Source organism: Bremia lactucae, linkage group LG6 (assembly GCF_004359215.1).
Source record: "Bremia lactucae strain SF5 linkage group LG6, whole genome shotgun sequence".
Taxonomy (NCBI): Eukaryota; Oomycota; class Peronosporomycetes; order Peronosporales; family Peronosporaceae; genus Bremia; species Bremia lactucae.
The window spans coordinates 5014978-5041798 of NC_090615.1; the positions used below are offsets into that span (position 1 = coordinate 5014978).

Sequence of the window (26821 nt, forward strand, 5' to 3'; positions counted from 1 at the left end):
ACTAGCTGTAGTGGCTCAGATTGTCAGCACGCATAACAATTTATCTGTTTTTAGTCCTACCGAACCTCTCGATCAGACTAAACGGCTAATTGATTAGCGTAATATTTTTTGGTTGCCTTCATATACCATTCGTCGCAAAGGTCAATCGACTGAGCCTCATGCTTTGCCCATATTTTCTTAATTTTCCTGTCAAATAAATTTTGAGCTTGACAATAGCATGATTGTTCAGTAGACGTGAAATTGATAGGACTTTTGCAGCTTTAAGTTAACAGGGCTCCAGCTCTTTTTAGCTTACTGAGCATTAGTATCAGCACACAGAAGTTCACACCTGTTCACAAAATACAAATATCGCATGCAGAGCTGAACATTTAAAACTATTCTAAGATGAAGTATGAACAGCACCGCACTAATTGGTAATAAATTTAAATCCTTACAATTGAAGACGCGCGCAGCAGCGCGCGCGACGAGCCCTCGCCGCCTCCTTACCGAGACCTCTGGTCTCACTAGACCTTCTAACTGCGCTAACCGTATCCGCATGGGAACTCTTAATGTACGCGCCTTGAACTCGCAGATCAAGCAATGTGGTCTGACGATACCGACTCGACATCATCGGTCTCCAAGAAGCGAATATCTACGAACAATGATACAAAGTCGTCGTTGACTGCCTCCTAGTCACGCTCCGCCTCCAAATGACACGGGTTATATTCGCGTCGCACCCCATATGCCACCACATCTGACGAAGATGGGCTAAATCTGACAATATCGGCGTGTTACAGCTACAGCTGCTTGACATCGGACGTGTTAACATCATCACTGCGTACTCTCCCCACATGGGGTAAGAGCTACACGACGTGGGTGATTTTTGCGGTGACCTCCTGGACACAGTCGACTCCCATATGCGCCAAGTTCTCATCTTCTCTACCGGAGACAAAGCCTAACTTGGATCGCCGCGAAACAGATATAAAATATCTCGACAACTTTGCCCGCGGGATCCAAACCGCAACGGACACGCTCTCGCGCGCTTTTAGAACTTGAACCGACTTTTCGCAACCAATACTCACTTCGCCAAACGCGACAGGTAACTCCCTACCTGGCGCGGAGGCACCCTTTATGCCTCTTCAACCAGATATATTACATCCTATGCCCCAGAACGTCCGCAAATTCTGCAAGCACGCCAGGTCATGGCATGGAACTCTTATCGAATCCGACCACAAACTTGTGACTGCCGACATCGCCCTCGACCAAGCCTACCGCTTACGGTTCAGACCCCTTTAAGTCTGCAGAAGGCATACGAGAGCTCGATCTTGGATACCAGCATCTGGTGTGGGCGTGCCTCTGATAGGAATGCTTCGATCCTTGGAAAGCTGGCTTTTAATGTGGAAAGTGATCACAGCCGTGCGTTGACGTAGGATAATCGTGCCTTGGCCATCGAGCATTGTAATTTGTGGGGACGGCTTGCGGGTCAGTGGACAGACCGCGGGGAACATTTTGGCTGAGTCGCTCCGTTGTTCCATATTGCTGACTTTTAGTTGGTGATGGCGTGTGCCAATTGAATGAATATGTGTCGAATGTTGTGGTAAATGCAATGGGTTTAGCGCGGAGATTCGCTTGGTCCTCGCTTTGCGGATCTGAACCCGTAGCTGTTTCTGTTCTGCGGAGAGTCTGGCGATTTCCGGGGCGGTGAAACGCGTCGTAGGGTCGGTGCCGCGTAGGCCTGCCGTCAACTCGGCATTGGTTAGTGCTATCTGTAATGCTGCGGAGTTGCTCCTGGGCGCTTTTGTCGAGGGCCGGGATGTGTGTGACTTCGAACGGGTGTTTTCGTTGTAGATCAGGCGGTCTCGGACGAATACCACTTTGGTCGCCTTCGCAGCACAACGGGCGTACCTCTGGCTCAGACACGTCCCCTGGGAACATCTGAAGTGCGGCGGAGACAACCTCGACCAGCCACAATCCGACTTTATCAACAAGAGCTTCGACGACGGTTAACCACTCCGACTGGGAGAATGTCTCCACTTGGCGAGTGCTCCAGTCTCCGACCAATCGTCCTCCTGAATAGCCTTCGTAAGGCCGTCTCCCTCGTTGTGCTTTCCAGAATCTAGAATAAGTAGACAGATTACTCTTTTCACGCCAAAGTGGGTTCAGACCAACAAGAGTATTGCAGACGCAGGGTGATCACCCCGCCGAATCGCATCCCGCACCTGGCGGTACCGCAATCATTTTCACTTCATTGGAACTCGACCTCTCACGGGCCTTCGACACCATTGACCGCGACAAGCTGTCGCAGTGCACGCATAGTCGGACTTCGTCGTCATCAAGAAAGGTTAAGAGGACGGATAGGAAGTGTTTATGAAGCTTCAAAACGTTCCCTATCCTTTCTTCTTACCTATCTTTAAACTTTTCTCAATGACGACGAAGCCCAACTAGAGCGTGCACTCCTCCAGGAACTGACGATGTTCCATCGCTCAAAATAAATAATGCTTTAATCCATCGAGATGAACATTGGAACAACCACAAGGCGACTCCTTATCCCCGGCTCTCGTCATCGCGTACCTAGAAGCCGCACTCCACATTCTTATTTCTGACATTTAATCTTTGACTGAACATCATTGTGAATGCTCACGATACTGACTTTATGTGCCAGGACCCATAGACGACCAACAAGATCAGAGACAACGCATAGCTATCCTCGCATGACGGTCCCTTCGCACAAACGCCACCAAAACCAAACGCACCATGGTCGCCCGCCGCAACTGCAACGAAGACGAACCGACCGAATGTGCGATTGAAAACGAATGGTGCCACACCATCAATCTTGGATCATCATTAGGCGACAAATAAATTGTCTCCCGGCGCAAGTTTCTTGCTACCGCCACCCTTCGCCACATGTGGACGATCTGAGCTCGCTCGCATCTTACCTCTTTGAATAAACGACTCCGATCTTACAACTGGTATGTACGACTAGTCCTTTTATGCAATTGCGGCATCTGGGCATTATCACCAACATAATTAGCTGAACTAGACATCTTCCACAGACGACAACTCCGTAGCGTCCTCAACATCTGGCATTCGTACTGAATCTCAATCAAGATCCTGTACGGACGCTGCGGAACGGAAGCGTTGTCAACCTCGATATCCTCTGCGCGCTGGCAACTGTTCGTCCATAAACACTCGGCAAATCGATGGATGTCCTAATATTTTCAGCCAGCACTCGGGAGACGTGGCGAAGCCTCCCTCGCGCCTCCCTCCCACCGACCCTTCACCACGATCTCCAACTTGGGAAGACCGGATACCAGCTTGAATTTATCTCCGACCTCGAGAGGCTTCGTCACATTGCCCAGAATCGGCGAAATTGAAAAGCACTTAGCAGGGGGGCTCGACGTCTGTAAATTTTTAAGATGATGTGACTAGATGGGCAAAAGCCGTAGCTAGCCCTCCGGACCGTAGGCCGCCGCGTCTACGTAATACAATACAATGCAATACAATTGTGGGTTTTCAAAGATCCTCAATTGTTCACTTGTTGTTGTGTTCGCGAACCGATTACATCGAAGTCGCAGCCCCACGTATGTATAATTGTTAATGAAGCTTTGTCTCTGAGATCTCCTTCACTATTATTGCTGACTTATGTTGTGGGCACTCCCACTCACAATCATTTGATGAAAAGAAAGTCATGCTGTGTTTGAATAGGGAAATTGTGCCAATTTGATACGGGGTGTATCTTCTCATAAGATTAACACTTAAAGGTTGTTAATTAGTATTTTATCTAAAAGGTCGATAATTTTTGGAGAATATTTCTTTGGTAATATCTGAAAGCTTATCCATTGGTAGGTATAGACCATTATAGCTATTTGCTCCGCGGTCCAGTCAGCACTGGACGCGCGCAAAGACAGAGAAAGATAAGACTTTATTACATGTTTGTATTAGTATATAATTAAGTTGGTATTAAATAGATAGAAACAGAGGAGCTTAATTATGTTAATTACAGTTTACTTTTAGCCCTCTTAAAGCAAGTGTTTTAGGGTTTAGGGTTTAGGGTTTAAGAGAGTCTTCCTCTGCACGTAGTAGTGTACGTGAAGTGACGTGAGGCACCACTTGCACTGAAGCAGTGCGAAGTGGACTTGTACTGAAGCAGTACAAGTCGGCAGTGCCCGTTACACTATTGGAAAGGTACGATTCTTTAACTTCTATAACGGCGGCCTTCCATAATTGAGCCAAGGTAAAATGGGAAGGCCGGATGAGCCCATATTCTCCAGCAGCGATATCAGCGCATGATAGCTTCTCTAATGCAATGTACGACCTTTTGTCTAGGTATCACAAGTAGAATGTAATGGTAAAAGCTTGCTTGGAAAGTCAGTCACTTATTAATTTAAAAATGCAGTTAGAAAGCGGACATAAGTTTAAAGACATTTTAAAGAAGTAAATTTCTTTTATAAACAACAATCGTAAAGAGTGCTATGTCCAAGTCAAGTATACCCGCCAATAAAAGAATGTTTATCAAAATATTCGATTTAATTTTTATTATTGGTATATTTGATAAATCTATTGAATATTTAACTGGGTTATAAATGAATTGGCTTCGCTTTTATTTTGATATTTGTAGCAAGTGGTGTAATCGCATAAGGCTGTGCGATGTTGTGGAACTGACAGCCAAATTGCCACTCACAACTTTAATTTTCCACAACCATTCGTAATGGGTAAAAAGTTAGGAGGTGTTAACACCAAGGTGGAGGCTGCGAAGGCATTAAAGGCAAACAGCAAGGCCACCAAAAACGCAGCTAAAGCCGCTGCTGATGCGGCTATTGAGTCTGCCGAGTGGACCAAGGGATCCGACACACGTGCTGATAAGCGTCGCCAGGAGGAGGAGCGCAAACGCGCCGAACAGGAGGCTAAAAAGGCTGAGAAGCAGAAGCTACTGGCATTGGAAGAGCATTCGCTGGAGGAGGACAAACACGCGATTCGTATGCAAAAGAAAGCGGTAAAAGAGGTGCCAAAACCTTGGGAGGAGGCACTAAAGCCCGCGACGAAAAAGAATAGTCGTGGTTCCAAGAAGCCGTCGGCTTTTGCAGCGGTACAAATGAATAATAGTAGCAGTGAAAAGTTAACTCAAGCCGAAATGGCAGCACTTCGAGAAGCCGAGGAAGCCCGTGTAGCTGGCAAGCCCGGTAAGAAGGCCATTAAGTTTGAAAATAGTTTTCAGGCAAATAGGAACAGAGGAAAGGATGAGCCTTCAGAGGCGCGGAGTCTCGATGCCGCACTCGATCTTCTCACTACTGGCGAAAAAGAATTGGAAAAGCATCCTGAGCGCAGGGCGAAGGCGGCATACAAGGCGTTTGAGGAGACCATGATGCCGCAGATCAAGGAGGATTTTCCCAGTTTGAAGCTTTCACAGTACAAACAGAAGCTTAGCGAAATGGTGAGATGACCTGCTTGTAGCAAACTCGTATTTAATTTCTGATAGGCTTTCATGTCTTTGTAGTGGCGCCGCTCCCCAGAAAATCCACTTAATCAGGAAAGTTTGGCGTATAATGCCAAGAAGCAGTAGATTATAAATGCTATGAGTTTAATCTTATTGTTTCTTTAACGTGTCATTTAAAAAGTCGATAAATAGCTTGTGTTGCATATTAATATATTTGTTCAGTATTTTTATAAAATAATATGTCAAGTTTCCTCCTATTTGAGCCTTTAAGCTGCAGCGTATACAGAGCACTTATATTTTCCAATTGACTTTACTCGCAATATTTTAATCATCTGGCAGCAAAGGAGACGCAACGAGTATGTCTGCTAGTATGGACTTCTGAATGAATTCTTGACCTGATTCGGTGTCTACGCACACAGGGCTTGCCAACGTTTGAAGTCCAGCAACTATTGGAAAGAATTCAATCCATAGATCTTTGATAGTCTTTGCCTCCATTATGTCGAGATTCTAGCATAGTTTCAATATGATCACACGATCATTAGTCAAGCTACAAGTAAAATCACTTACACTAAGCAAGGACGTTAGTGTACCTGGTGAGATGCAGAGGAGCACATAATTCCACCCATGAGCTCTTTGCGAAATTGTAATTGCAGTGTCATACTTCGAGACGTATTGTTTGTTACAGAGATTGCAGCTAAAAAAGGTTGGCCAACAATAACCTTTTCAGGAAGTTCTTTCATTGCTACTGTGACGTCACAAGGCTGTTCACTTGTCTCTTCAAGAAGATTTCGCATCACCAATTGACTCTCGACCGAACCTGCTTCACCCATTGACGTTTTCCAGCCCACATGCAGCCGACCGAGATTTTGTGAGCCCTGGCATTAGTTTACAAGTGAAAAACAAACTCCTAACAATATTAGGCCTTTAAAGCGAGAGGTACCTCCTCGGTTGTCGGCAACGTCGTGTCGGATTCCGGGTCATACCAGACTCGAAAAACACGTTGGAGCTCTTCTTGAGGGTATACAAGTGTCTGTGCTCCATCAACAACTGACAGCAACTCTTCAATCGACGCATTTTCGATTTTCATTTCGTCTTCATGTACGGTTAATTCTTCGGAAATAAACGGTGTCAATGGCCAAAATGTGATGCTATCCAGAAAAAGAGGCAACTTGGACACATTTCGAATATGTGCTTCTATAATGGTTTCTCCTTCATACTGCGGTGACGAACTCTGTTTAAATGATATCACTAATGGATTTTGCACACCAAAGCGGTAGAATTTTCGCAACGACTTGTTTTCGCCCGTGACTGGGTCCACATAAGCTACACCCACGCGGAGTACGTGATTTCCTACTTGATTAAGTGGATAATCGACAACCATATCCAAACTTGATCCTGCCGGTAAAATCGCTACCGGATTAGGAGGCGGAAATTTCCCCGTTCGAGCGTATCGGTTGTCACGTAGCTCCACGCGATCGTTAGCACATTGAATATTGGCCGACAATCCGACATCTCGCAGGGCACAGGAGTATGGATTTATGACGCTGATGTAGCTACTGAAGGTATTACCGAGAAAAATTTCTCTGCCAGTATATCATGTGACAATTGAAAATCTAGTGTTGCGGTAGAGCTTCCTTAGAGAGTAGACGCACCCAAAACTGTCGGGTAGAATCAGCATACTAGATAATGCGAACTCATGTTGCGTAGCAGTGGACTCGGTCAAGGAGGTAGGCAACAGGGAGCCACCGCTGACACCCTGCACATACAGCGCGGGCTTGTACAGCCGCATCACTAAAGAAATGATGGCCTTTATAAATCACTATAGACTAACAGAATGATATGGCGAAGCACCTTTAAGTGTCGGCTGAACGGGTGATGCTGGCGGCACGGGGGAAGCGCTTCCGGTTGAGGATGATGGGCCGCTAGCCACATTCGCGGAGCTCATTTTTCGATACCCTTTTTGCACTACTTGCATATAGAGCAACATTCGTACGACATACGGTTTGATTGATCATTTGTCTAATACCAAGACTCCAAAGATGCTAACCCGCTCGCTATTTCGCGCTGCGTCTAAAGTGCCTTCTGTGGCAGCTGCTACCAGTCAAATTGGTACCGCCCAAGCTGCATGGTTCTCGAATGCTCCCGTGGTATGGCTTGCTAGTGGTTGTGCTTGAATTGACGTCCTATTCATGTAGCATATCGTTGATAAAAACGTAGATGCACGGCACGACAATTTTGTGCGTTCGCAAGAATGGCAAAGTGGTGCGTTACTAAAAGCTTCAGCGTTCAAAAAAAAGGTGGTGCTAATTTTAACTGACGTGCGGCCTTCTTGGACTAGTGCTTAATTGGGGATGGTCAAGTGTCGCTGGGCAACACTGTGGTCAAGCCAAACGCGAAAAAGGTGCGGCGCATCGGTGAGCACATTGTTGCGGGCTTTGCTGGCTCTACGGCCGACGCATTTACACTTATCGAGCGCCTCGAGGCGAAGCTAGACGAGTATCCTGGCCAGCTTACTCGCTCGTGCGTGGAGCTTGCCAAAGCCTGGCGGACAGACAAGTACCTTCGTCGTCTGGAGGCGATCTTGATTGTTTCGGATGTCAAGCAGTCGTATACGCTCACAGGAAATGGAGACGTACTGGAACCACATGATGGTATCATTGGTATAGGTTCAGGAGGCACGTACGCTTTGGGTACGTGCGGTCATTACATGTTGTTTCTTGGGAGTGCCACGGTAATTAAATTATCTGTGTTGTATTTGGCTTGTATGTATCAAAAGCTGCTGCTCGTGCTTTAATCGACCAAGATCTGGACGCCGAAACGATTGGTCGCAAGGCGATGAAAATAGCCGCTGATATCTGCGTGTATACGAATGAAAACGTTGTTGTGGAAGTTCTTGAGGAGGGCAAGGACGAGGTCATTAAATCCACCAAGGATTAAGCACCTTAACCATCGATACAAACAGTGCAGTAAACTTTATGGAAAAGTTGCTTGAGAATATCTACACTAAAAAATACGGAAAATGTCTTAATATGTTTTTTTACGAAATCCTCAGGTCTCAATCACTAAGCTTCTCGACAGTGTTATAATTAGTGTATAAATGGATTGAGTGCATATGTATATATATATATAATCATTGGTTTGCCTGCTTAGGTGTTGGCAATGACCGAGTTGTACTTGTCAATGTTGCGCTTCAGAATGTCTTCAAGCGGGCCCATTACCCGTTTAAATGTTTTGCGGTCCAATGTTAGGCATTTCACATTGCCCTTGGCTGTCACTGTAGCTTGCCGTGGTCGAGTTGTTAGGAGAGCAATTTCGCCAAAGTAGGCTCCTGATGTGAGCTCGCCCATTGCGACTGGCGACGCGTCTGGCATTGTTTGTTTCGTACACACTGCGACGCCATCTTCAATAATATAAAAGAGATTGCCATCATCTCCTTGCGCTATAATAACTTCACCGTCAGTGAAAGTCTCCGTCTTAAGCGCGTCTGCCACAGTAAGACGCTCAAATTCGCTCAACGACTCGAGCAGCGGCACACGCTCAATAAAGCCCTTGTAAGCTTCACGTTTTTTTAACGTCGTCTCCAAGATGATGTACTTAAACGTCTGTCGGTCCAAAGCCCACGCTTTTGAGTGCTGCACAGCCTTCACAGTCGCAGCCCGCGGAGCATTATACATCAGCGCCAATTCACCAAATGACATGGCTTCTGTGCACTGTAGAGAGCATTAGTTTTATCAAAAAGACTCACTATAGCGGTATATCTAGCGTAACCTACCGTTTGTACGAGATTACCGTCCTTGTAAACTTCACAGACACCGCTTTCGAGAATGTAAAAGTTATCACCATCATCGCCTTGCTGAATAATAATATCATTTGGCTTGAATGTCATGGGAAACATGGCATTGAGCACAATATCATTTTGTTTTTCATCCAACGACTTGAACAGGATGTTTTCAGCCACCATGCGTCGAATTCCTTCTCTTTCTTTAGTAGATTTGGGATACATTACACGCTCAAAGTGCTTGGCACTACCGTGTCACATACAGAACAACGTCAGACGTTTAAAAACTCACACCAATATATATTTGTTTCGAAATTTGTTCAATCTTCCGGACCTTGATGGATCAATGGTTTCAGCTGACACCGAAGTGCGTCGTCCTTTGGCCAAAATCCTTAAAGGAGGCACATGAGCACTGATCTCGCTTACATCATCGCCACCGTCGTCTTCATCTTCGCTCTCACTCTCGTCGGAATGATCTGTAGGGGATCCATCAACAACATTAGATCGCGGCCTTTCGTTTGTAGTTTTAATTAACATTGCTGTCGAAATCGTCATACATTGTATCCGTGGCGAAGTTGCGGGATTTTCATCCTTGGATCCACCAATGTGCCGAACAATAGCTTCTTCCGGGTAATTTGTGCACAGATAGTGGATGATGTGTTGAATCGGGTTATCGGGTTTCGCCAGTAATAGCGACTCGACGAGATTCATAAAGAGCGTATTGATACCCTTCTTGTGCAAATAGTACTGCAGCTCCTGTTGCACTCCCTCTGCGTCTGTCATTGTCGTTGCCTTGAGTTGGAAGTAATTCAGTTGTGCGCGCGAGTAGATCGTGCTGGATTGGCCCGGTAGTAAAGTGAGCGTTCGTGTGGCGTCACGAGTCTAAATAGAAACTGCTGCTTGCGTAGAGGCAACAAGCGCTGAACCCACACAAAAGATCGCTCGCTCGTCTGTTTTTGTGCGTTGTCGCACCAAACGTGTCTCGAATTAGAAGGCGACAGACCAGACGTTACTTTCGCCGTGCAAGTGCCTTCTCGACAACACCTCGACGAGACCATAAGTTGCTGTATTGAACCAAGTTGCGCCAACGAAGTTGCTGGACGCTGGGAGTTGAAAAAATATCGAAAAAAAATGACGAAACGTACACCTCCCAGGTCCGATTATGTCCATGCCAAGTTTCCATAAGTTCCAACTGTTTCGAGTCGTAATTTTAGCTAGTCGGGAATGATGGCAGCTATCTGATCCACTTAAAGACCAGTAGCCACGCAGTTAGCACTAGTTACTTTATACGCGGATGTTTGCTCATTCCGACCACACACTCGTTTCGTGAAAAGCTTCTATCTGGACACCTATCGTCACATTTTGCAGATATTAGGGATTGAGCTCACTTCTGCAACAAAAAGCTAGCTGACGCGCATCTTGCGGCAGCACATTTGTGTGCGGAAATTTGGATCGCCACAAACTTTCCCACAAAGCACTGAACTTGGAACCGATCACTTTTGGATTTTTACATATATTTAGCTGATAACGCAAGGCTTTAAACCTTTGCAGATGACATGTGTGCTATCCTTGAGCTTTCGCAACATCTGCGTGGGCTAAAATATGAGCAAAGTTACATTCACCCAACATATATTCTTAAGATTCATTCTACAAGTATGATGACGACGGCTTGTATTGAATTGATTTTTTTTCGTGACGTTGCAGCAGATAGAGTATTGCATTCATGTCCAGAGCGGCGGGTTACAGACGACATTTTTTTGCGGGGCCACCGCCATGGCTGGCCAAGAGTTGGCTAACCGAAACTTGATTTATCTATGGCAAATTTATAAAGTATACAAGCCCGAAGCGCTCAGCATCATATCACGTGAAAAGTATGCCTTTATGCTGAAGTAGAAACATACAAAAAAAACGAAGTTAGCCTCGCAAACCACAAAGGAAACCAAGTTAGCCTCGCAAACCACAAAGGAAACGAAGTAAGCCTCGCGAACCAGAAAGGAGTCATTTGCACTAAGATTGAAAGAAAATTGTTTTCGATTCGCGCGTTTTCGATTAGCCAAAAGCCCTTACTATCAGGATATCATTATAGTTGGGAGTACATTCAAGTTTTAAGCGTTGTAGGATGGCGTTCTGCATTGCAACAATTCTGCGCTTCAGCAGCTAATTATTACATCTCCAAGCAAGCCTGTATTGTGTCATTCTGATGCATCATCGCTATTAATTTTTCATAAATTGCTGTATCCCACTACATTGCACTGGCTTTAAACTAAGCAGTCACCACGCATGAAAAAATGGACATAGAGGCACATATGCACTTAGTGCGTTAGTTCCAATATCAGGGTAGGGCTGCAAATTGGACCCAACGCATTAAGTGCGTAAGTGCCTCTATGTCCATTTTTTCATGCGTGATGACTACTTTTTTTTAATTCTTTCGCTCAAACAGCTTGCGTAACTCTATTTTGCTCAAACCTTATAACTGCAAAGCCCCTTTGACGATGTTAATCAAAGTCGCTGTGTTGGATCAGATATGGAATCGCCATTGGGTACTTTCTTACTCTACTATATTTCCGGACGACTTCGTTACCCCTGATTATCATTTACACGCGGTGTATCAATTTTGGGGAACGTTTGGCTGGAGCGGCAATCCGTGGATACGTGATGCGACAGGTGCGAAACTGCTCCACTCAAAGTACGACCAAATTGACACCTGTTCGATTGCGGATCTCCACATTAGGCGGACAGGACAATCTGAGTTCGAATTTACAATACCTCCCTCGCGGCAGGAAGGTGTCAAGTATCCCAGCCCAAACTTCGGCGGTGGGCGACAGTTATTTTATTGGCGTCTCCATATTTCCCGATTCGATCGGAACTGGGTCAGGAGTCGGTCTTGTCGATTCGACATCCCCCTCCGTTTTGTCATGAGTATGCCTGGACGACTGAGCGACGGGGACGCATGTTGGGTGCTCAACGAGGTCTATCCGCGTCGGACGTGGGTCTAATACAATTGCAGCAGGCCGCTGACGGACTACATTGGTATTTTCTGAGGAGCTGCCGGAGCTCGCCACGGCATCGGACGGAGAGCGAATAAGCTGGGCCTCGTACCTCCGGCAGCATGGAGTGGTCTTTTACGCGCATCCTAACCATCATCGTTACGCGTGGGGGTGCCCCACGTGGTCCCGAATGGATCGATACGTCAGGCGATTGTTCGACAAGCTTTTCAGCTCCACAAACGTCAGCTTACCCTCCCATTAAAACCCTTGCTGGAGCGATTAGACGCAAGTATTCACTCGGATACGTGGCTACGGGCTGCGGCACATCAACTACCATCCCAGGTGTGGAAACATGACAATGGGCTCTCAGATTTTCAAGTTTGGACGGCTTACCGTGTCGCCACCAAGCAACTGAATTTCTATCACGCAGGCCGTCCCACTGACAACAGCTGTCGTGCAATACAAGCGTGCCACAGGATGCCAGAAACTTCGAGACACGTCTTCTGGGATTGTCTGAAGGCGCGTGCGTGCTGGGGCAAATTCTTATGCCACTGGACTGGCGCTTCAGCTCCCCCTCAAGCCTATTCTAGGTGCTTTACCAATTGCGCCAACCGCCAGGCCCTAAGGATCCCAGCGCTTCAGAGTATCGGCTGCTGAAGCGGTTTCAAGACGACATCGCGGCGGGCGAACGGGTGTGGCGACGGATTTGGTTCCTAATGAGCTCTATCTGCGTCACGCACTTATGGTCCGAGCGAAATGACGCCGTTTTTCGAAGTGTGCAGTCCACGACGACGCAAAGTGTACAGCGCTTCTGGAATACAGGTGTACGTCAATTATACGCCTTAGCTATGCGTGAACATAGAGGTGCGGAAACAGTAGTTCAAGGGGCGCAGTTACATGCTGCTCTTGAACTTTTTACCCTCGAGGGTAGCGGGGACCCGTTACCTCTGGATGGGTACCACGAATCACCGTCGCGTCCGGCGCTGTATTCCTGGCTAAGAGAATTTAAGACTTCTAGCGCATGATAATAATGGGTAATTTACTGGTAGAAGGTACTATTGCATGTCGTCGGATGCCATCGTTCCTGAACCAAGTCCTTAAGAGCGAGGAACGTTTGCGCTTATACAGTACGATTCAAGCGCAAGTGGAAGGAGAATTAATACTCCATTTGGATCGCCGCCGGGAAATAAAGGCTAGTCGTCAGACAACCAAAGCTCTCACTGAGACGATTTTGGCGTCCGCCGAACTAGCGAGGATTGATTTACAGGCTTTACACCAGATGTTGGGACAGACCAAGACTATTTGTTACAATCAGGTAACGAAGTCAATTCACTTCTATTTCTTCACGAGAACTACCGCGGACCGGCACAAATCAGTCCAAGTGCCATATCAGGGGGGAGTGTATACCTTGCATAACGCACACTGTCTCGATCAAGGACCCATCTGGGCCCGTCAGACTGGTGGTCGACCGGGCACTAGTGGACGCCGACCGGAGTACACCATCCAACTACATAACCTCACTCGGTTTAACGATATAGGGCGGATGGCGGCTTATTTACAGGCGAACATACCGACAGAGTTTGATATGGACGACATGGATACTCATAAGCCGGACTCGAGGACTTCGACAGTTTGGAGCGTAACCTTTAAGCTTGCTGGGTGCCCCACGTTTCTGGACGGGGTGGTCCGTATTCTCTGGTTTGGGACTACGATAATCATTAAGCATCCCAACGTCGGGAATAGACTTCAGTGCCTGCGATGTGGACATCTCGGTCACACCTTGTCGCGCTGTGGCTCAACGGAGGAGCAACTGCGAGGACCAGGAGGTATTGTAGTGAAAGAAGAGGACATCCGGGAGCTGAAGGATTTGGCTAAGCCTTTTGGCAGTCTCGATGAAATACGCTCAATGGCAGCTCAAAGGGTTCAATTGCAGCAGAGAGCAGAAGCGGCGGCACAAGCAGCGGTGACGCCAATCGTATCGTCAGACGGGCCGCCGACACCACCGTCTCTTACACGGGCTGAAGTCTCAGTTCCGGATAGGGGGCAGACGGTGGAACAAGGCGAAAAGTTTGCTTATCTCCAAACTGAACCTACACCACGACCTGAACAGCCGTGGATCACGAAGCCACTACGAGGTAAAAGAGACTGGTGGACCCACCCATCTGGACCCACTCGCCCTGCCGCTCCACTTATCCCTTCGTCTGGCGCGTTTCATGTGCTCAACGAGGAACATGTCGATACTCCGGCAAAATCCAAGAAAAAACGGGTCGGTACAACATTGAAGCTACGATCACAGGGCGTACGAGATCTCACAAAGATCGTTCCGATGACTCGCGATGATCTATTGAAGAAAGAAGCGGCCTTCAAGCGAGGTCCGGCACAGCGGAGCACAGCCCCTGTATTGATGACCCATAAGCGGCGTGAACGGAGTAAATTTCTCCAGCTCCAACTCTAAAAAGATGCTGGGTCACGCACTCACCTCCAAATCGGAGCCCGTTCATCGATCTCACCGTCCTCTATCTCAGAGCTGTCGTTCCAATTGGGGGTGCGTGAGGTTACGACACCAGCTACCGGAAATTGTATGGCGATAGGCAAGCAGACCCGAGAGTCCTGCCCTCACAAAGTTGCTTCTGAATACGCAGATGAAGGATGCGCGCATGCTGCGCGACCATGCAGATGACGAAGGGGAAGACGACCTAACGGATCACTTCACTTATTGGGAACGCAAACGGGCAAGTCGTATTGATCGGTTTTACGTTCCCGAAGATTGGGCACCCCTCGTCTGGATATCCGTTCGCTCGCCACCTCTCTTTTCCGATCACCAGGAGGTGGAACTGCATCTGAGGGACACCTTAGCGCCGCAAAGGCCGCCGAATCAGTTTAAAGTCACTTATCCTATCAAGACGAACAAGCCCGACCGAGTGCTAGCGGACCTACACCATGAGTTAGCGAATATGGAGGTCGGACACGGAACAACAGTTCACACATGGGACGCAGATGTGGCCGAAGGCGTAAAGAGTATCCAACGTATAACCAAACGCGAAAAACAACGACGTAAGCGCGTCATTGAGAAGATACGTCGAAGAAATAGGGCACAATTACTGACGTGTCGGCAATGGATTTCAGCCAATATGGAAGAAATGCGGGAGGCACATCTGATACGGCTGGGCGACCAGCTTGCACGCTCTACGGCGCGGTTGCGGTGGGCGTATAAAAGTGTATCCGATTGGGAGAGTGATCAGCATGTCACAAATATCACCCAGCGACACGGAGCGGCGTTCCGGAGAGACATGACCATAGCGGATAGGTTTGCTGTGGAATGGTCTCCAGTTCTGTGCACGATTCATCGAACAGTGGAGCTGGATGACCTCCCCACTAAATTCGGTGAATTTGTCTGTATCCCGACCGGGCAGAGGCTGCAAAACCAAGACAACGCTCTTCTTCTACAGCCAATATCTGTGGATGAAATTTTGTTAGCCGTCGCGGCGCTTGAAAGACACAAGGCGGCAGGTCAAGATGGGCTAAATAATGACTTTACAAGGACTCAGCGGCTTTTATGGTTCCAGCACTGGAAACGATATGCAATCAAATTCTCCAAGGGGCGGAGATGCCACATTCTTTTGTTGAAGCTCTCGTTATACCGCTGCGGAAAAGAGGCGACTCGACTGACGCAATGGATTATCGCCCGATCTCGTTACTGCAGACGAGTTACAAGCTCTTCGCTAAAGTACTTGCCACCCGAGTACAAAGGGTTCTACAGCGGGTCATTAGTGACTCCCAACAAGGGTTTGTGCACGGACGCCGTATGCAAAAAACTGTCATGATGATGTTGGCCCAGTTAACTACAGCTCGGGCGGAGGAGGAACTGGACGCAAACAACAGCAGATGTATTCTGCTCTTGGATTTTAAAAAGGCTTACGACACCGTCGACAGAGAGTTTCTATCGGAGGCCTTACGTCGATTTGGTTTTGACGAACGTTTCGTGGACCTAGTGACGCGTCTACATCGAGGCACGGTAGCCCGTTTTGTGGTGAATGGACAACAATCCAAGGCGATACCGGTAGTCTCTGGTATACGTCAAGGGTGTCCGCTGGCACCCCTATTATTCTTGGTAGTAGTGGAAGTCCTTGGTATTGCCCTAAGACAGGATGGACAGCTAATGGGGCTACGTGTTCCTCGGCAGCAACAGCGGCGACATCTATTCTCAGCGTTTGTGGACGACTCTACTCTGTTTTTGGAAAAAGCACAGCAGATACCACACGCTCTCAGGCTCGTCAGACAGTTTGGGCGACTTTCTGGCCTACACGTCCAATCGGCCAAGAGTAAAGTAATCTTCATCAACACGGTGGTTTCTTTGGCCACTTGGCACGGAATCGACATTGTATCTCCCGCAGACATGACCAGGTATCTTGGGTACGAAGTGGGAACCGGGGAGCTGACTATAAAAATTGGGCCCAGCGCATTCGCAAGATCCAGCGGCGACTCCTGACCGCAACTAAAGTGGCTACTAGCGTGGAAAATCGGGTACTCATTTTGAACTCTATCGTTCTACCGTCGATTCTGTTCACGGCGATTGCATTTGATCTTCCACGATGGGCCGAAGTCGAGCTATCCAACCTTTACAAGCAATTTCTCTGGGCGCACGCTACATCGACAGAGCGGTGTCGGCACAAAGTCAATCCGGGTATTCTAGTGACGCCAAAGAAGGCAGGTGGAGTTGGACTCGTTTCCATTACGATAGCGATCAAGACACAAAGACTAAAGCATGCAGTGGTGTGGCTAACGCAAACAGAGGATCGGTATTTCGGAGCATGGCGCACGTGGGCATATCGGGACCTACCGACTTTACAAGCGACCAGGGTGACTCCAAAGGCGCCAGATTCGGGGCGTGCACGCCGTTAGACGGACCATTCACCTGGATACACGCTCCTACAAGCGCTAGGGGAATGGTTGGCTCCTTCTGCTATTCAGTTGGAAGGAGTCCGATCACGGTTTTCCGAGCATTGTAGCGCGATGCTCCAGGGGGTCAGTAGTTGGTGGGAGGATGATGATTGGGTCCTCTCGTATTATCAGGCGTACCCGCCCCGTGGAGATGACACCAATATTTGGCCTGCTGAGATCACAAGTTTTGGGCCACTTTCGATTGGAACGATAATCCATGGGTCCTGGACGAGCATGGAGGCACGCTGAAGCACCGCAAGTATAACAGAATAGCCTCATGCTCTCTGGCCGACTTGCACGTGCGTCGGACTGGACCGAGGGAATTTGTTTTCCGACTTCCTGTACGGGCAAACCAACCTGGGCGACATTCGGCAAAGACACTTCAACGGTGGGCAACGTCTATATTATTATCCTCACCGGATATTAGCATTGGAGGGGACATGACAGCTGCTCCGTCTATACAGCTGCTTCACGAGTCGCCACTTACCGATTCGTTCTGCTGGCTCCTTCGGGGAAACGGCTGCATCGAGGGTCGGTCACAAGGTGCAGCAGCCACACGTATTGTGACATTAAAACAGGGTGAAGATGGACTACGCTGGTTTCTCGAGGGTCGCATCCCGGAATTAAAAACGGCACAACTACCGCAGGCCTGGCAAATCAGCACGAGGATCGGCACTATTGGAGTAGTGTTCGCGGCCCATTCACAGCTGCATCGATTTCCGTGGAGTGCTCCGGCAGACACGGCGATGCACCGTCTATCGAAAGCTATAGGTCTCCAGGCCTTCACTTTCACCAAACGAGCCTTAGCGCAGCCATTGCAGCGATTCGTGGACCGACTGGAGTGCAAATCTACAAAGGACGAGTGGCAGCGAGCAGCATTACAGCAAACCCCACATCAGATCTGGGACCATGGCAATGGGTTAACACCCTTTCAGGTCTGGACGAGCTATAGACTCGCAACCGGCCAACTAAACCTTTTCTATCCTGGACGAGAGAGCAATAATTGTTGCCAGAGGACGACTCGATGCGCGGCAAGTCCAGAGACACTGCGGCACATTTTTTGGGATTGCTATTGTGCGCAAGCCCTTTGGGACAAAGTCGTAAGCCATTGGACAGGGGAAATGGCGACACGTCAGAGAACGAGGCACTTTATGGCAGCGTGCGCCAACCGGCGGGCTACCGCGATACCTCGATACCGGAAAGCTATTTTAGTCGACCGATTTGACGATGATGCCCCCGGAGCCGAGCTCGAATGGCAGCGGATATGGACAATCCTCACAACGGTTTGCCACACCCGATTATGGACGGACAGGAATGCAGTAGTGTTTCGCGGAGCGGATCAACACGGTCACAACGGCACAGAGCAACAATGGGAAGCGTGTATACGACAGTTACGGGCCGTTGCGAAACGAGAACATCGAGCAGCAGCTACAGCCATTCGAGGGGCGACTTTCAATGCGTGTATTGAACTGCTTATTCGACAACCTAGAGGGTCCCCGTTATTTCAGGGGATCGGTCACGATCAGCCACCGGGTACACCGGCGCTCATATCCTGGCTCAGGACATTCCAGAGGTCTTGTACTTAGAAACACTAAGTAAATAGACTCTCTGAACCTCTCTCTCTCTAATAATGGGTAATAGACAGTCATGAATCTCTCTCTCAGATATGGAATCGCGAACTCTACATAGAGTATTAATTACCTATCAATATTAAATGTGAAGGCACTTTCAACAATATCATCTCTAATAGAGCAGCAATGGTTTCCGGCAATGTTTGACCATAATTTCGTAAATTATGAATTCGATTCTTTATCCGAGCACTTATCCTAGATTTAGATGCTTTCAAAACTGATCACTTGTTACGGCGCCCAGAAGAATTTGGACCGTAGCCTTTAAAAAAAAAACTGTTTTCGGCCTCAAAAACATCAAGTCAGCCAGTTATTCAATTCGAGAATCACGACTTTCCAATAGCTCATCTCACTTGCATTGGACTAGAATCGTGCTCACGCGTTATCTGTTTATCGACCCATAAAATTGATGAAGAAGGTTTTGGTTATCAGTATCTGCATTTTTTTGGTCCTGTTCTCAAAAGCATTTTTTTAAAATGGCCTCAAAGAGTAAGTCATGGCTTCATTGATTAGACATTCTCAACTACTTCGACTCCCTTTTGCTTGCGAAAGCCACAATTGGATCACGGCCCTATTCGCCTCCGTTTAGGATTTTGGTGCTTCCATTCCTTCCAGTCCAATGCTTGCGTATTGAAATCGTCCGTCATTTGCATTCGAATTCGAAATGCCCGCTTTGCTTCACTCATCACAATTTGACTCGACTGAGCTTTCTCTTTCGCATGCTTTAAAGTTATCTCTCGGTACATCTCTACAGGTACGGACGCATTCATTTGGCGCAACAAAGGTACAAGGTCCCGAAAAAGAGGGCGGTCAGTTGTATTTAGGAGTGTCAACACACGCCCTGAGACATCATCAGCACGACCCGTACGGCCAATCAAATGAATGTAGTCGGGTATTGTCTTTGGTAAGTCATAAACGACCACGTTTTGAACATTCAATAAATCGATACCACGACTCAGTACATTTGTGGCCACAAGAACAGGTACTTCGAACATAACAAAAGCTTCAAGCACGCTTAGTCGCTCTTGCTGCGTTTTATCTGCATGAATTGCTGCAGCAACGACTCCACAACGCTTTTTAATTGCATCGGCTAAAAGCGACGCGCCCTTTTTGGATCCTACAAATACAAGCTAAAACAACGGTCGCATATAAGATTACCATACTATGACATCTTTAGTCTCTTTAATAAAACCCACCGTCGATTCATCGTGTTTTTCTTTTAGAAATTCAAACAGCTCATTTTTCTTTGCCGGTTCTAATGCCCATCGAACTTCATAGCAGACGCTTGGATTGATTGAGTAGTGTGCCGTATTTTTACCAATTGCTTCTTCTTTTCTCTGAATATCAATCCGATAATAATCGTGATTAGCTAATGGCTTTAAGAGCTGTTGAACCAGTACTTCAACCTCGTCGGATACTGTCGCACTGAAAAAGAGGAATTGAACTTCTTTGTAACACAAAAGTGCTACAATTTGAGTCATCTGAGGTCGAAAACCACCGTGCAACATGAGATCAACTTCATCAATTACACATGTACGAATCGCTGGAATGATCTCTTCGCCTTCGCTATAATTTGTCACGATGTCAAGAAATCGACCTGGCGTTGCCACAATCAATTGCACTCCCGTTTGAAGTCGATAGCGTTGCGTCGGAAGTGGCAATCCACCTATCAAGAGCGCTGTCTTCATTTCTAAAATGCCGTGCATCAAAGCTTTTGCTACTGTCTCAATTTGAATCGCCAGTTCTCGAGCTGGAGCTAACACTAAAGCCAGCACCTCTTTCAATCCTTCCCGTGCGAACATTATCTGCGCAATTGCTGGTATTAAGTATGAGGCTGTCTTGCCTGTTCCGGTTGGAGCACTTACGAGTACCTGGTCAGCAACTTCGTGGTCAGCGTGATATCAATTTAATTTTAGAAATAGAGTTTACATGATGTCCTTGAAGTACACAAGGAAGAATTTGCATCTGCACGGGCGTCGGTCTTTCAAATCCATTAACACTGAGATTTACGAGTAATGAATTAGGCAATTGTTTGTCTTGGAATTGCTGCTTAAAGTCTACAAATAAATTCGGCCATTGCGGTGGCCGTTCTGATGCGCTTTCAATTGAAATTTGAATGCCTAATTGTAGCCGAAGCTTATCGGATTGATTAGCGGTATGTGTGTCGTGACTATGCTTCGTCTGTTGTCTTGAAATCGATTTCTCGCGGCATTCCAAACTGCAAACGTCTTGATCCGTGGCGTCGCACACATACTCGCCGTATCGTCCACAAATCTACATTATCGCAAACTTGACGTTAATATGAGCTTTCACTATTAAAAGAATGATTTAATGTATAGCATTTTTACCACGCACACGGGCTCTCCAGGCAGAGAATGGCGTTGATCGGAGCTACACTTTACGATTGGTACAAACGCCATTTTTGAATATAGAAATCAGATTTACCAAGTATTGTTTCTATGCAAAAAGATTATATAAAAAGTCTTGTGATTGTTATGTTCTCTCGCACTACTTGGTCACTTTACTCTAGCGCCTTCTTCGCTTCACGAGCGAGGCGACGGCATTCAAAATCCATTAAGTCGCAGTTCGACTCGGGCCAAGGATAAGGTTTCGTGCGCATTTTGAGGTATGGGTAGGCTATTTCTTCCTCGTCGTGGTGCTCGTGGTTTAAGTGATCTCCAATAGCGTACACTGTGAACACTGCCACCAAACCAATCATGCCCTTCGAGATGGTGGTCCATCGCTGCATCTGTTCCTTGGCCTCTTGCTCCGTAGCGCTCGACATGCCGCGGGCGCCAGCGCGGATTGACTGACTTGTGAGGCGAATCCCCTTGTTGAGTAGCGACTGCATGTCATAGGATGTAACAAACGCGTTAGCTACTAAAACGCTGCTTAGCTACGTTAGTGCACTGACACGAACCATATTAGAACTTTGCGGGACTTAAACTGAGAGCGGCTACAAAATTACAAGCAGACCACATATAGTAACCTCATACTTTAACGCCAATTTCATTGGTCAAATATGTTGTTGCTTTATTAGAAAAAATGATGTGCACAATAGAGCTCGATCGCAATTTCTTACTCGGCTCTTGGGTGACATGTAAAGGATAGTTACCACAGGGTATGAGTACGCTAATTGTGCTGAAAGATTGCTGCGTGTTTAATTGTCCAAACCGTACTTGACATTTAGCGAAAATGTTAATGTTAATGATAGCCAAAAGTAATATTTGTTGTAATGGCCTAAAAAGCATTTTGGCCATGGCATCATTTCCCATGACATTCGGGTGCGTAATACTTCAAATAAATTGGCTACCGATTTAGACGCTATATTCTAGTCGAGACTTATACTGATGGACTCAAATAAAAACAAAAATTACTCAAAATTGTTTTCTATTTACATGTCACCATTGCATAAAGGCCACTAGTCGCTACCCGTGCAAAATAAGTCTGCAAATGCATCCCTGTTTCTAGAGCTTGCTGCTTTCATTCGTCCATTCTAAAAGCTTTCATCTGATTATGAAGACCTTGACAGCAACTAAATTTAAGCGATTACACTAATAAAATTAAGTGCTATGTAAGCTAGGAAGTTGTTAAAATATCAAGACACTTGGCTAATGCCATGCGATAAATATTTGTGCCATGCATCGTCGTCTTGCGCCTCGATGATATATGAAGGTGGCGCTCTATGAAACTTGGATCGACAATCAGATTTCCAGCAAGGTCCAGCGATATTTCAGTACCGACGTGCTGGTATAGTCCCCACTGGTATTAACGACAATAGAATGTAAGTATTGAAAGGAAACAAAGTAACAAACAAATCTAAGATCCAACGCACAAATTTTGGCCACCCCGGTACGATGTCACCGTCCATGACAACTCGATAACTCGTTGGAACGCAACGATCATACGGCTGGCGAAAGCTCGGATTACCTACTCGAGGACCCCCAAAGTTGTACATGGCGACTTGAATGCTAAAATTTACAGCAAAGTCGTACGCAGCTATTACTGCAAGGGCTCCGCCCATGCTGTGCCCAGTTATATACACTGAAATGCCAGGATTTTCATCAAGAATGAGTCGAGTCACGTCCTTTAACTCATCTCGGATCGACTCGTACGCTATCCAAAACCCTGTCAAACAATTGATATATACTCAGTTCTTATCTCGCTCCAAAATAATCTTAAACACATGGAAGCAATACCTCGATGCACCCGCGGAAGCGCCATATTAAGCAATGGAACCTTTGCAGCAACATCTTTTAATCTTTCAAGATGCGATCTACTCCAGCTCAATCCTCTAGATTTTATCCAAAGCACCTGTTGATCTGCTCGCAAATTGCTCTTCCAATTTTCTTTACTCGTGGTGCCTCGGAATGAAATGACTAAGCGGTTGTGATCTTCTCGACTCCACGCAATTACTACGTGCGTGTCTGTCACATTGTTTCGCAGATGTGTGACAAGCTCAAAGCCGTATCGCTCAAGTGTAAGTTCGCCATATCCAGACAAAGAAGGACATCCGGGGGGATCAAAGTAAGCTTGATATGCCAATTCCAGCAGCCATTTAGCCGTTTCCACACAAAATAAATTGGAATCGGGGGTGAGGAAACCGTACGAGTCTACGCGAGGCTTTTCGTCGACGTGAAACGCTGTGGATCCTAAAATCCCCGTGCTGTCTCCCGCCAGTGGGGGCAAGTGCACAAACATGACCAAGTAAACATATACTGACATGAAAAGAAATCGACCCAGTGATGAATGGCCAGCAAACATTGTCGCAAAAATATGCACCGAGTCTTGAATAAATGCATTGTACCCAACAAAGTACCACGTCTGGGCCAAGAAGAATATCTGAAATACGGATTGTAAAAGCATGTAGACGAAAATCAGGAGCGTTTCAAGTACAAGAAATCGGTACGATAACTGCTTATAGCGCGTTGCCATGTATGGCATCGTCTTTAAATGCCGACCCGATCGCGTACCAGCTTTAATTATCCAACCGAGCCAGAATAAGACCAATCCTGTCCGGATGAAGCCAAGCAAAGCGTAAAATTCTTCATGGTGAAAGCGGCGAGCAAATTCTTTTGTTCCATCTTCAAAAATTGAAGGAAACATTCGCAGCATAGTCATCCATGTGTCCACAATGAAAAGCACCAATCCAAAAACAAATTTTGTCGCAAATGAGCTTGTTCGAGATAAATTATCTTTAGCATGCTGATCGACCAGACTTAGCCAAAATACATAGAAGAAAGCTTCCGCAAATGACTGGCATAAGATCGAAAATAAATGAATCCGGGTGTCTGTAGAAGCGTACAACTCGGATATTGCGTACACTGGATTTTGCCAAAGTACGAGCCCAATGCCAAGACCAAGTAACCACTTTTGAACCGTAAGCATGTTGCTCCATGATCCATGGTGGTGATTAAAAACCATTATAAACCAGTAAGGAAAAGCCATGATAGATACGAGTAGAACCATTCCACGAACAATTACTTCTCCAATATGAATCGCTGGCTTTCTACTCAATAGAACCACTTTTTAAAATTCTACCACAAACGAAAGCAAATACAATAAATAACCTACGTATACGCAAACTCATACACCACATCTTTGCCAAAAGCATTCGGATACAGCCCTCGATACGTCACATTGACAAAGTATGCATTGTATCCGCTATCACCCTGCAAAGAAACAAATTAACGAAAAAATTAATCGAGCACAGAACTCTTGTGAATTCATAATGGCTATTACCATTTGGTTTAAATCTTGCGTTATTTCCATTAGTACGACTTTATCACAGGGCCCGCTTTCTTGACACTTTGCCCAAACACTCTGATTGTAATCATCGACAATCAGATCATTCGTAGTTGGTACCTTTTCCTGGTCATAACCATACAATCTGGCGTCATACGTCAAAACAAAACCTGCTTCGTGGTACTTCTCTTTATCTTCATCCTTATAATAGCTTTCGTCTACTTCACTATCTTCCATAATGAATGGACTTTGATCCCGATTCCACACAATATTCGCAAGTGTAAGGGCCTGAATGGTGTTGCTCCTATCTTTTAAAAAGGTCATCCCAAATAATGAAGTGCTCATTATACTCTGAATATTGAGCTTAAGTGAAATGGATCCCGTATACCGTGACACATTGGACACGTAAGCAGTCCATTGAGCAACATTTCTCTTCGTGTCCACGTGAATACAAGGCTCTTTTCTCTTATGGTCTTTGCACAGTGCACCTGACAATTCAATCTCCTAATTTAGTTCCGCCAAAGAAGAGTTAAAAGCCAGCGTCGAATGAGGTTCGAGTCCACGACTGCTACGCACCGTTTCCATATATCCTTTGCTTTGTAAAAAATACGGCAGTATCATTGCCAGCAAGAATGCTAGATATGTGATCCAAAGAACAGTCGTAGCAGCTCGCGATGATAGAGTTTCCAATCGAATTTGCGGCTTGAAAACATGTCTCGGTTGCTGGTTCTCTTCCACGTCGACGATAGCAGCATTCTTTGTTAAAAGTGAGGACGTTGTAGACGCGTTGGAAAGTCGCGAACGCATCTCGTAAGAGTCACGAAAAAGCTCTGAGGAAGCATAGCCCGTGGATTGAAATAGAAGTGGGCGATACACGCGCTCCTCCTCCGCATCGTTATCGCCCGCGTTTGCCACATTCATTTTAATTCTGAACATCGTGTGTTTCTCGTTTTTTTTGACCAATTAAAATTTTGTATACGTTCTGTTTAAAACATCACGTTGAAGTTGCCTTTTAACTTCAATTTTCCATACGGTTAATGAGAAATTGCGGCAATCTTTCTTCGGGAGACCGCATTTGATCTAAGTTCGAGTTGCTTCGAGACACGCCGCCTCGTGACACTTAAGTCAGAATGGCACTCGTCAGTTTGACGTCCGCAGCCTCGAATATATATCGTTGACAGACTGCTGTGAAGCTGGGTCTGGAGTGAATTCGAAGCTGCTGATTTAAGATGGCGCGTTTCTATCGTGCTTGAGGCATCGATAGTTTGCTGAGTAGAATTATTACCGACTGCTGACAGCTTGCGGATTGTAAAGCTGCACATGGTGGTCACTTATGAAGTCCTTCAGCCGCTAATTTAATTCGCGAACAATGGTACACGTTGATCTGATTTGTAATATGCCCCGTCCTGCCAACATTGCCAAAAGAAAGAACCGACTAATAATGAGGCTGCAAACGACAAAGTAAAGTGTCATAGGCAGCACGTAGCGGTTCGTCGATGCAACTTGATGGCTAGTTAAGGAGATGCTTCTTCCATAACCGCGCCTCATTCGCGTTTTGACTACCTTCTTTCACCAGCAATGCTTTGAAATTAGATAGTAACCAGCGCCACTTACAGACCCGAAGATTTGACGGCAAGGACAATTGGACGAGATTTGGGTACCCACAACGTTTAAGAAAGAGTTTTGTGAATGAAGGAGTGAGACTGATATGGTAAAGGTCGTATCAGAGGGTTGTGGGCGTATTTTTTACAATCCAGAGAAAGTAATACAGGTGTACGACCGTGCCAGCGATGCAGCATTTGATATTTAACGGACAAAATGTCCGTGTTCGTGTCCATTTTCCAATGGGAAAAAACAAAAAACATGGAAGGTGTTGTTGACGGCATATTTATCATTGTTCACGGTGGAGGAGGCTGTTGCTTTCGTACTTGGAGCACGCCAAAAACGGTAGTAAGCTGGTTCCTACGCAAGCAGCATGCGGAGCCCTACATTTCGAGTAGTGTCAAACATTGAACAATTTCAGCGCCTCTAAGCGATTGGTTGTGAATTTTCAGGTTATCGAACGTCCAAATAGTAAGATTGCATCAGTTAAGTATGGTGTTGTTTTTTGTTCTTCGGTTATTCATGGATTGCTAATGGAAAATTCGAATCGAGACTGGATAAGCGCTACAAGTTACAAGAGTTGGCTCTCGATCTAATTTTAATTAATCGTCTTCGCTGACGCAATAACGAGTCTGTGAGCGAATTATATCTTTTGGACTAAGGAGCTTGACTGTCATCTGGAGTGCATGATCTGCATTAAGATCGCTAGTCGTGAGATATTCCATAA

At 46.4% G+C, this 26821-nt stretch overlaps 10 protein-coding genes across 10 annotated transcripts; 4 read left to right on the plus strand and 6 right to left on the minus strand.

Moving 5' to 3' along the window:
- Nucleotides 1-1140: 1140 nt before the first annotated feature.
- CCR75_000283 (uncharacterized protein) lies at nucleotides 1141-1404 on the plus strand (the record flags this gene model as incomplete). The annotated part of the gene is made up of 2 exons (XM_067958391.1): nucleotides 1141-1259; nucleotides 1284-1404. 2 exons carry the CDS (start codon nucleotides 1141-1143, stop codon nucleotides 1402-1404), a joined length of 240 nt encoding a protein of 79 aa, XP_067818461.1.
- CCR75_000284 (uncharacterized protein) lies at nucleotides 1272-2262 on the minus strand (the record flags this gene model as incomplete). The annotated part of the gene is made up of 3 exons (XM_067958392.1): nucleotides 1272-1862; nucleotides 1885-2095; nucleotides 2177-2262. 3 exons carry the CDS (start codon nucleotides 2260-2262, stop codon nucleotides 1272-1274), a joined length of 888 nt encoding a protein of 295 aa, XP_067818456.1.
- A 2387-nt stretch (nucleotides 2263-4649) lies between these two features.
- Nucleotides 4650-5653, plus strand: CCR75_000285 (uncharacterized protein). Its single transcript, XM_067958393.1, has 2 exons — nucleotides 4650-5410; nucleotides 5474-5653. Exons 1-2 carry the CDS (start codon nucleotides 4688-4690, stop codon nucleotides 5537-5539), a joined length of 789 nt encoding a protein of 262 aa, XP_067818455.1. The 5' UTR covers nucleotides 4650-4687; the 3' UTR covers nucleotides 5540-5653.
- CCR75_000286 (uncharacterized protein) lies at nucleotides 5607-7358 on the minus strand (the record flags this gene model as incomplete). Its single annotated transcript, XM_067958394.1, has 5 exons — nucleotides 5607-5920; nucleotides 6004-6288; nucleotides 6354-6996; nucleotides 7066-7204; nucleotides 7265-7358. The coding sequence occupies 5 exons, from the start codon at nucleotides 7356-7358 to the stop codon at nucleotides 5738-5740; spliced, it is 1344 nt and encodes a 447-aa protein (XP_067818458.1). The 3' UTR covers nucleotides 5607-5737.
- A 94-nt stretch (nucleotides 7359-7452) lies between these two features.
- CCR75_000287 (uncharacterized protein) lies at nucleotides 7453-8350 on the plus strand (the record flags this gene model as incomplete). Its single annotated transcript, XM_067958395.1, has 4 exons — nucleotides 7453-7560; nucleotides 7631-7675; nucleotides 7752-8103; nucleotides 8190-8350. The coding sequence occupies 4 exons, from the start codon at nucleotides 7453-7455 to the stop codon at nucleotides 8348-8350; spliced, it is 666 nt and encodes a 221-aa protein (XP_067818457.1).
- Nucleotides 8351-8559: 209 nt separating this feature from the next.
- Nucleotides 8560-9974, minus strand: CCR75_000288 (uncharacterized protein; the record flags this gene model as incomplete). The annotated part of the gene is made up of 3 exons (XM_067958396.1): nucleotides 8560-9123; nucleotides 9186-9438; nucleotides 9526-9974. 3 exons carry the CDS (start codon nucleotides 9972-9974, stop codon nucleotides 8560-8562), a joined length of 1266 nt encoding a protein of 421 aa, XP_067818464.1.
- A 9336-nt stretch (nucleotides 9975-19310) lies between these two features.
- CCR75_000289 (uncharacterized protein) lies at nucleotides 19311-21167 on the minus strand (the record flags this gene model as incomplete). The annotated part of the gene is made up of 4 exons (XM_067958397.1): nucleotides 19311-19877; nucleotides 19911-20618; nucleotides 20677-21021; nucleotides 21096-21167. 4 exons carry the CDS (start codon nucleotides 21165-21167, stop codon nucleotides 19311-19313), a joined length of 1692 nt encoding a protein of 563 aa, XP_067818463.1.
- A 101-nt stretch (nucleotides 21168-21268) lies between these two features.
- Nucleotides 21269-21598, minus strand: CCR75_000290 (uncharacterized protein; the record flags this gene model as incomplete). The annotated part of the gene is made up of 1 exon (XM_067958398.1): nucleotides 21269-21598. The coding sequence occupies one exon, from the start codon at nucleotides 21596-21598 to the stop codon at nucleotides 21269-21271; it is 330 nt and encodes a 109-aa protein (XP_067818053.1).
- Nucleotides 21599-22158: 560 nt separating this feature from the next.
- Nucleotides 22159-25413, minus strand: CCR75_000291 (uncharacterized protein; the record flags this gene model as incomplete). The annotated part of the gene is made up of 6 exons (XM_067958399.1): nucleotides 22159-22509; nucleotides 22583-22875; nucleotides 22947-24256; nucleotides 24322-24419; nucleotides 24490-24996; nucleotides 25069-25413. The coding sequence occupies 6 exons, from the start codon at nucleotides 25411-25413 to the stop codon at nucleotides 22327-22329; spliced, it is 2736 nt and encodes a 911-aa protein (XP_067818331.1). The 3' UTR covers nucleotides 22159-22326.
- Nucleotides 25414-26310: 897 nt separating this feature from the next.
- Nucleotides 26311-26505, plus strand: CCR75_000292 (uncharacterized protein; the record flags this gene model as incomplete). The annotated part of the gene is made up of 1 exon (XM_067958400.1): nucleotides 26311-26505. The coding sequence occupies one exon, from the start codon at nucleotides 26311-26313 to the stop codon at nucleotides 26503-26505; it is 195 nt and encodes a 64-aa protein (XP_067818051.1).
- Between the last annotated feature and the right edge of the window lie 316 nt (nucleotides 26506-26821).

What these genes read in the sequence shown, in the direction of transcription:
- CCR75_000285 (XM_067958393.1), top strand. Translation starts at nt 4,688, where the DNA reads ATGGGTAAAAAGTTAGGAGGTGTTAACACCAAGGTGGAGGCTGCGAAG. An exon ending in AACAGAAGCTTAGCGAAATG is followed by an intron (nt 5,411 to 5,473) that starts GTGAGATGACCT and finishes ATGTCTTTGTAG; the next exon opens with TGGCGCCGCTCCCCAGAAAA.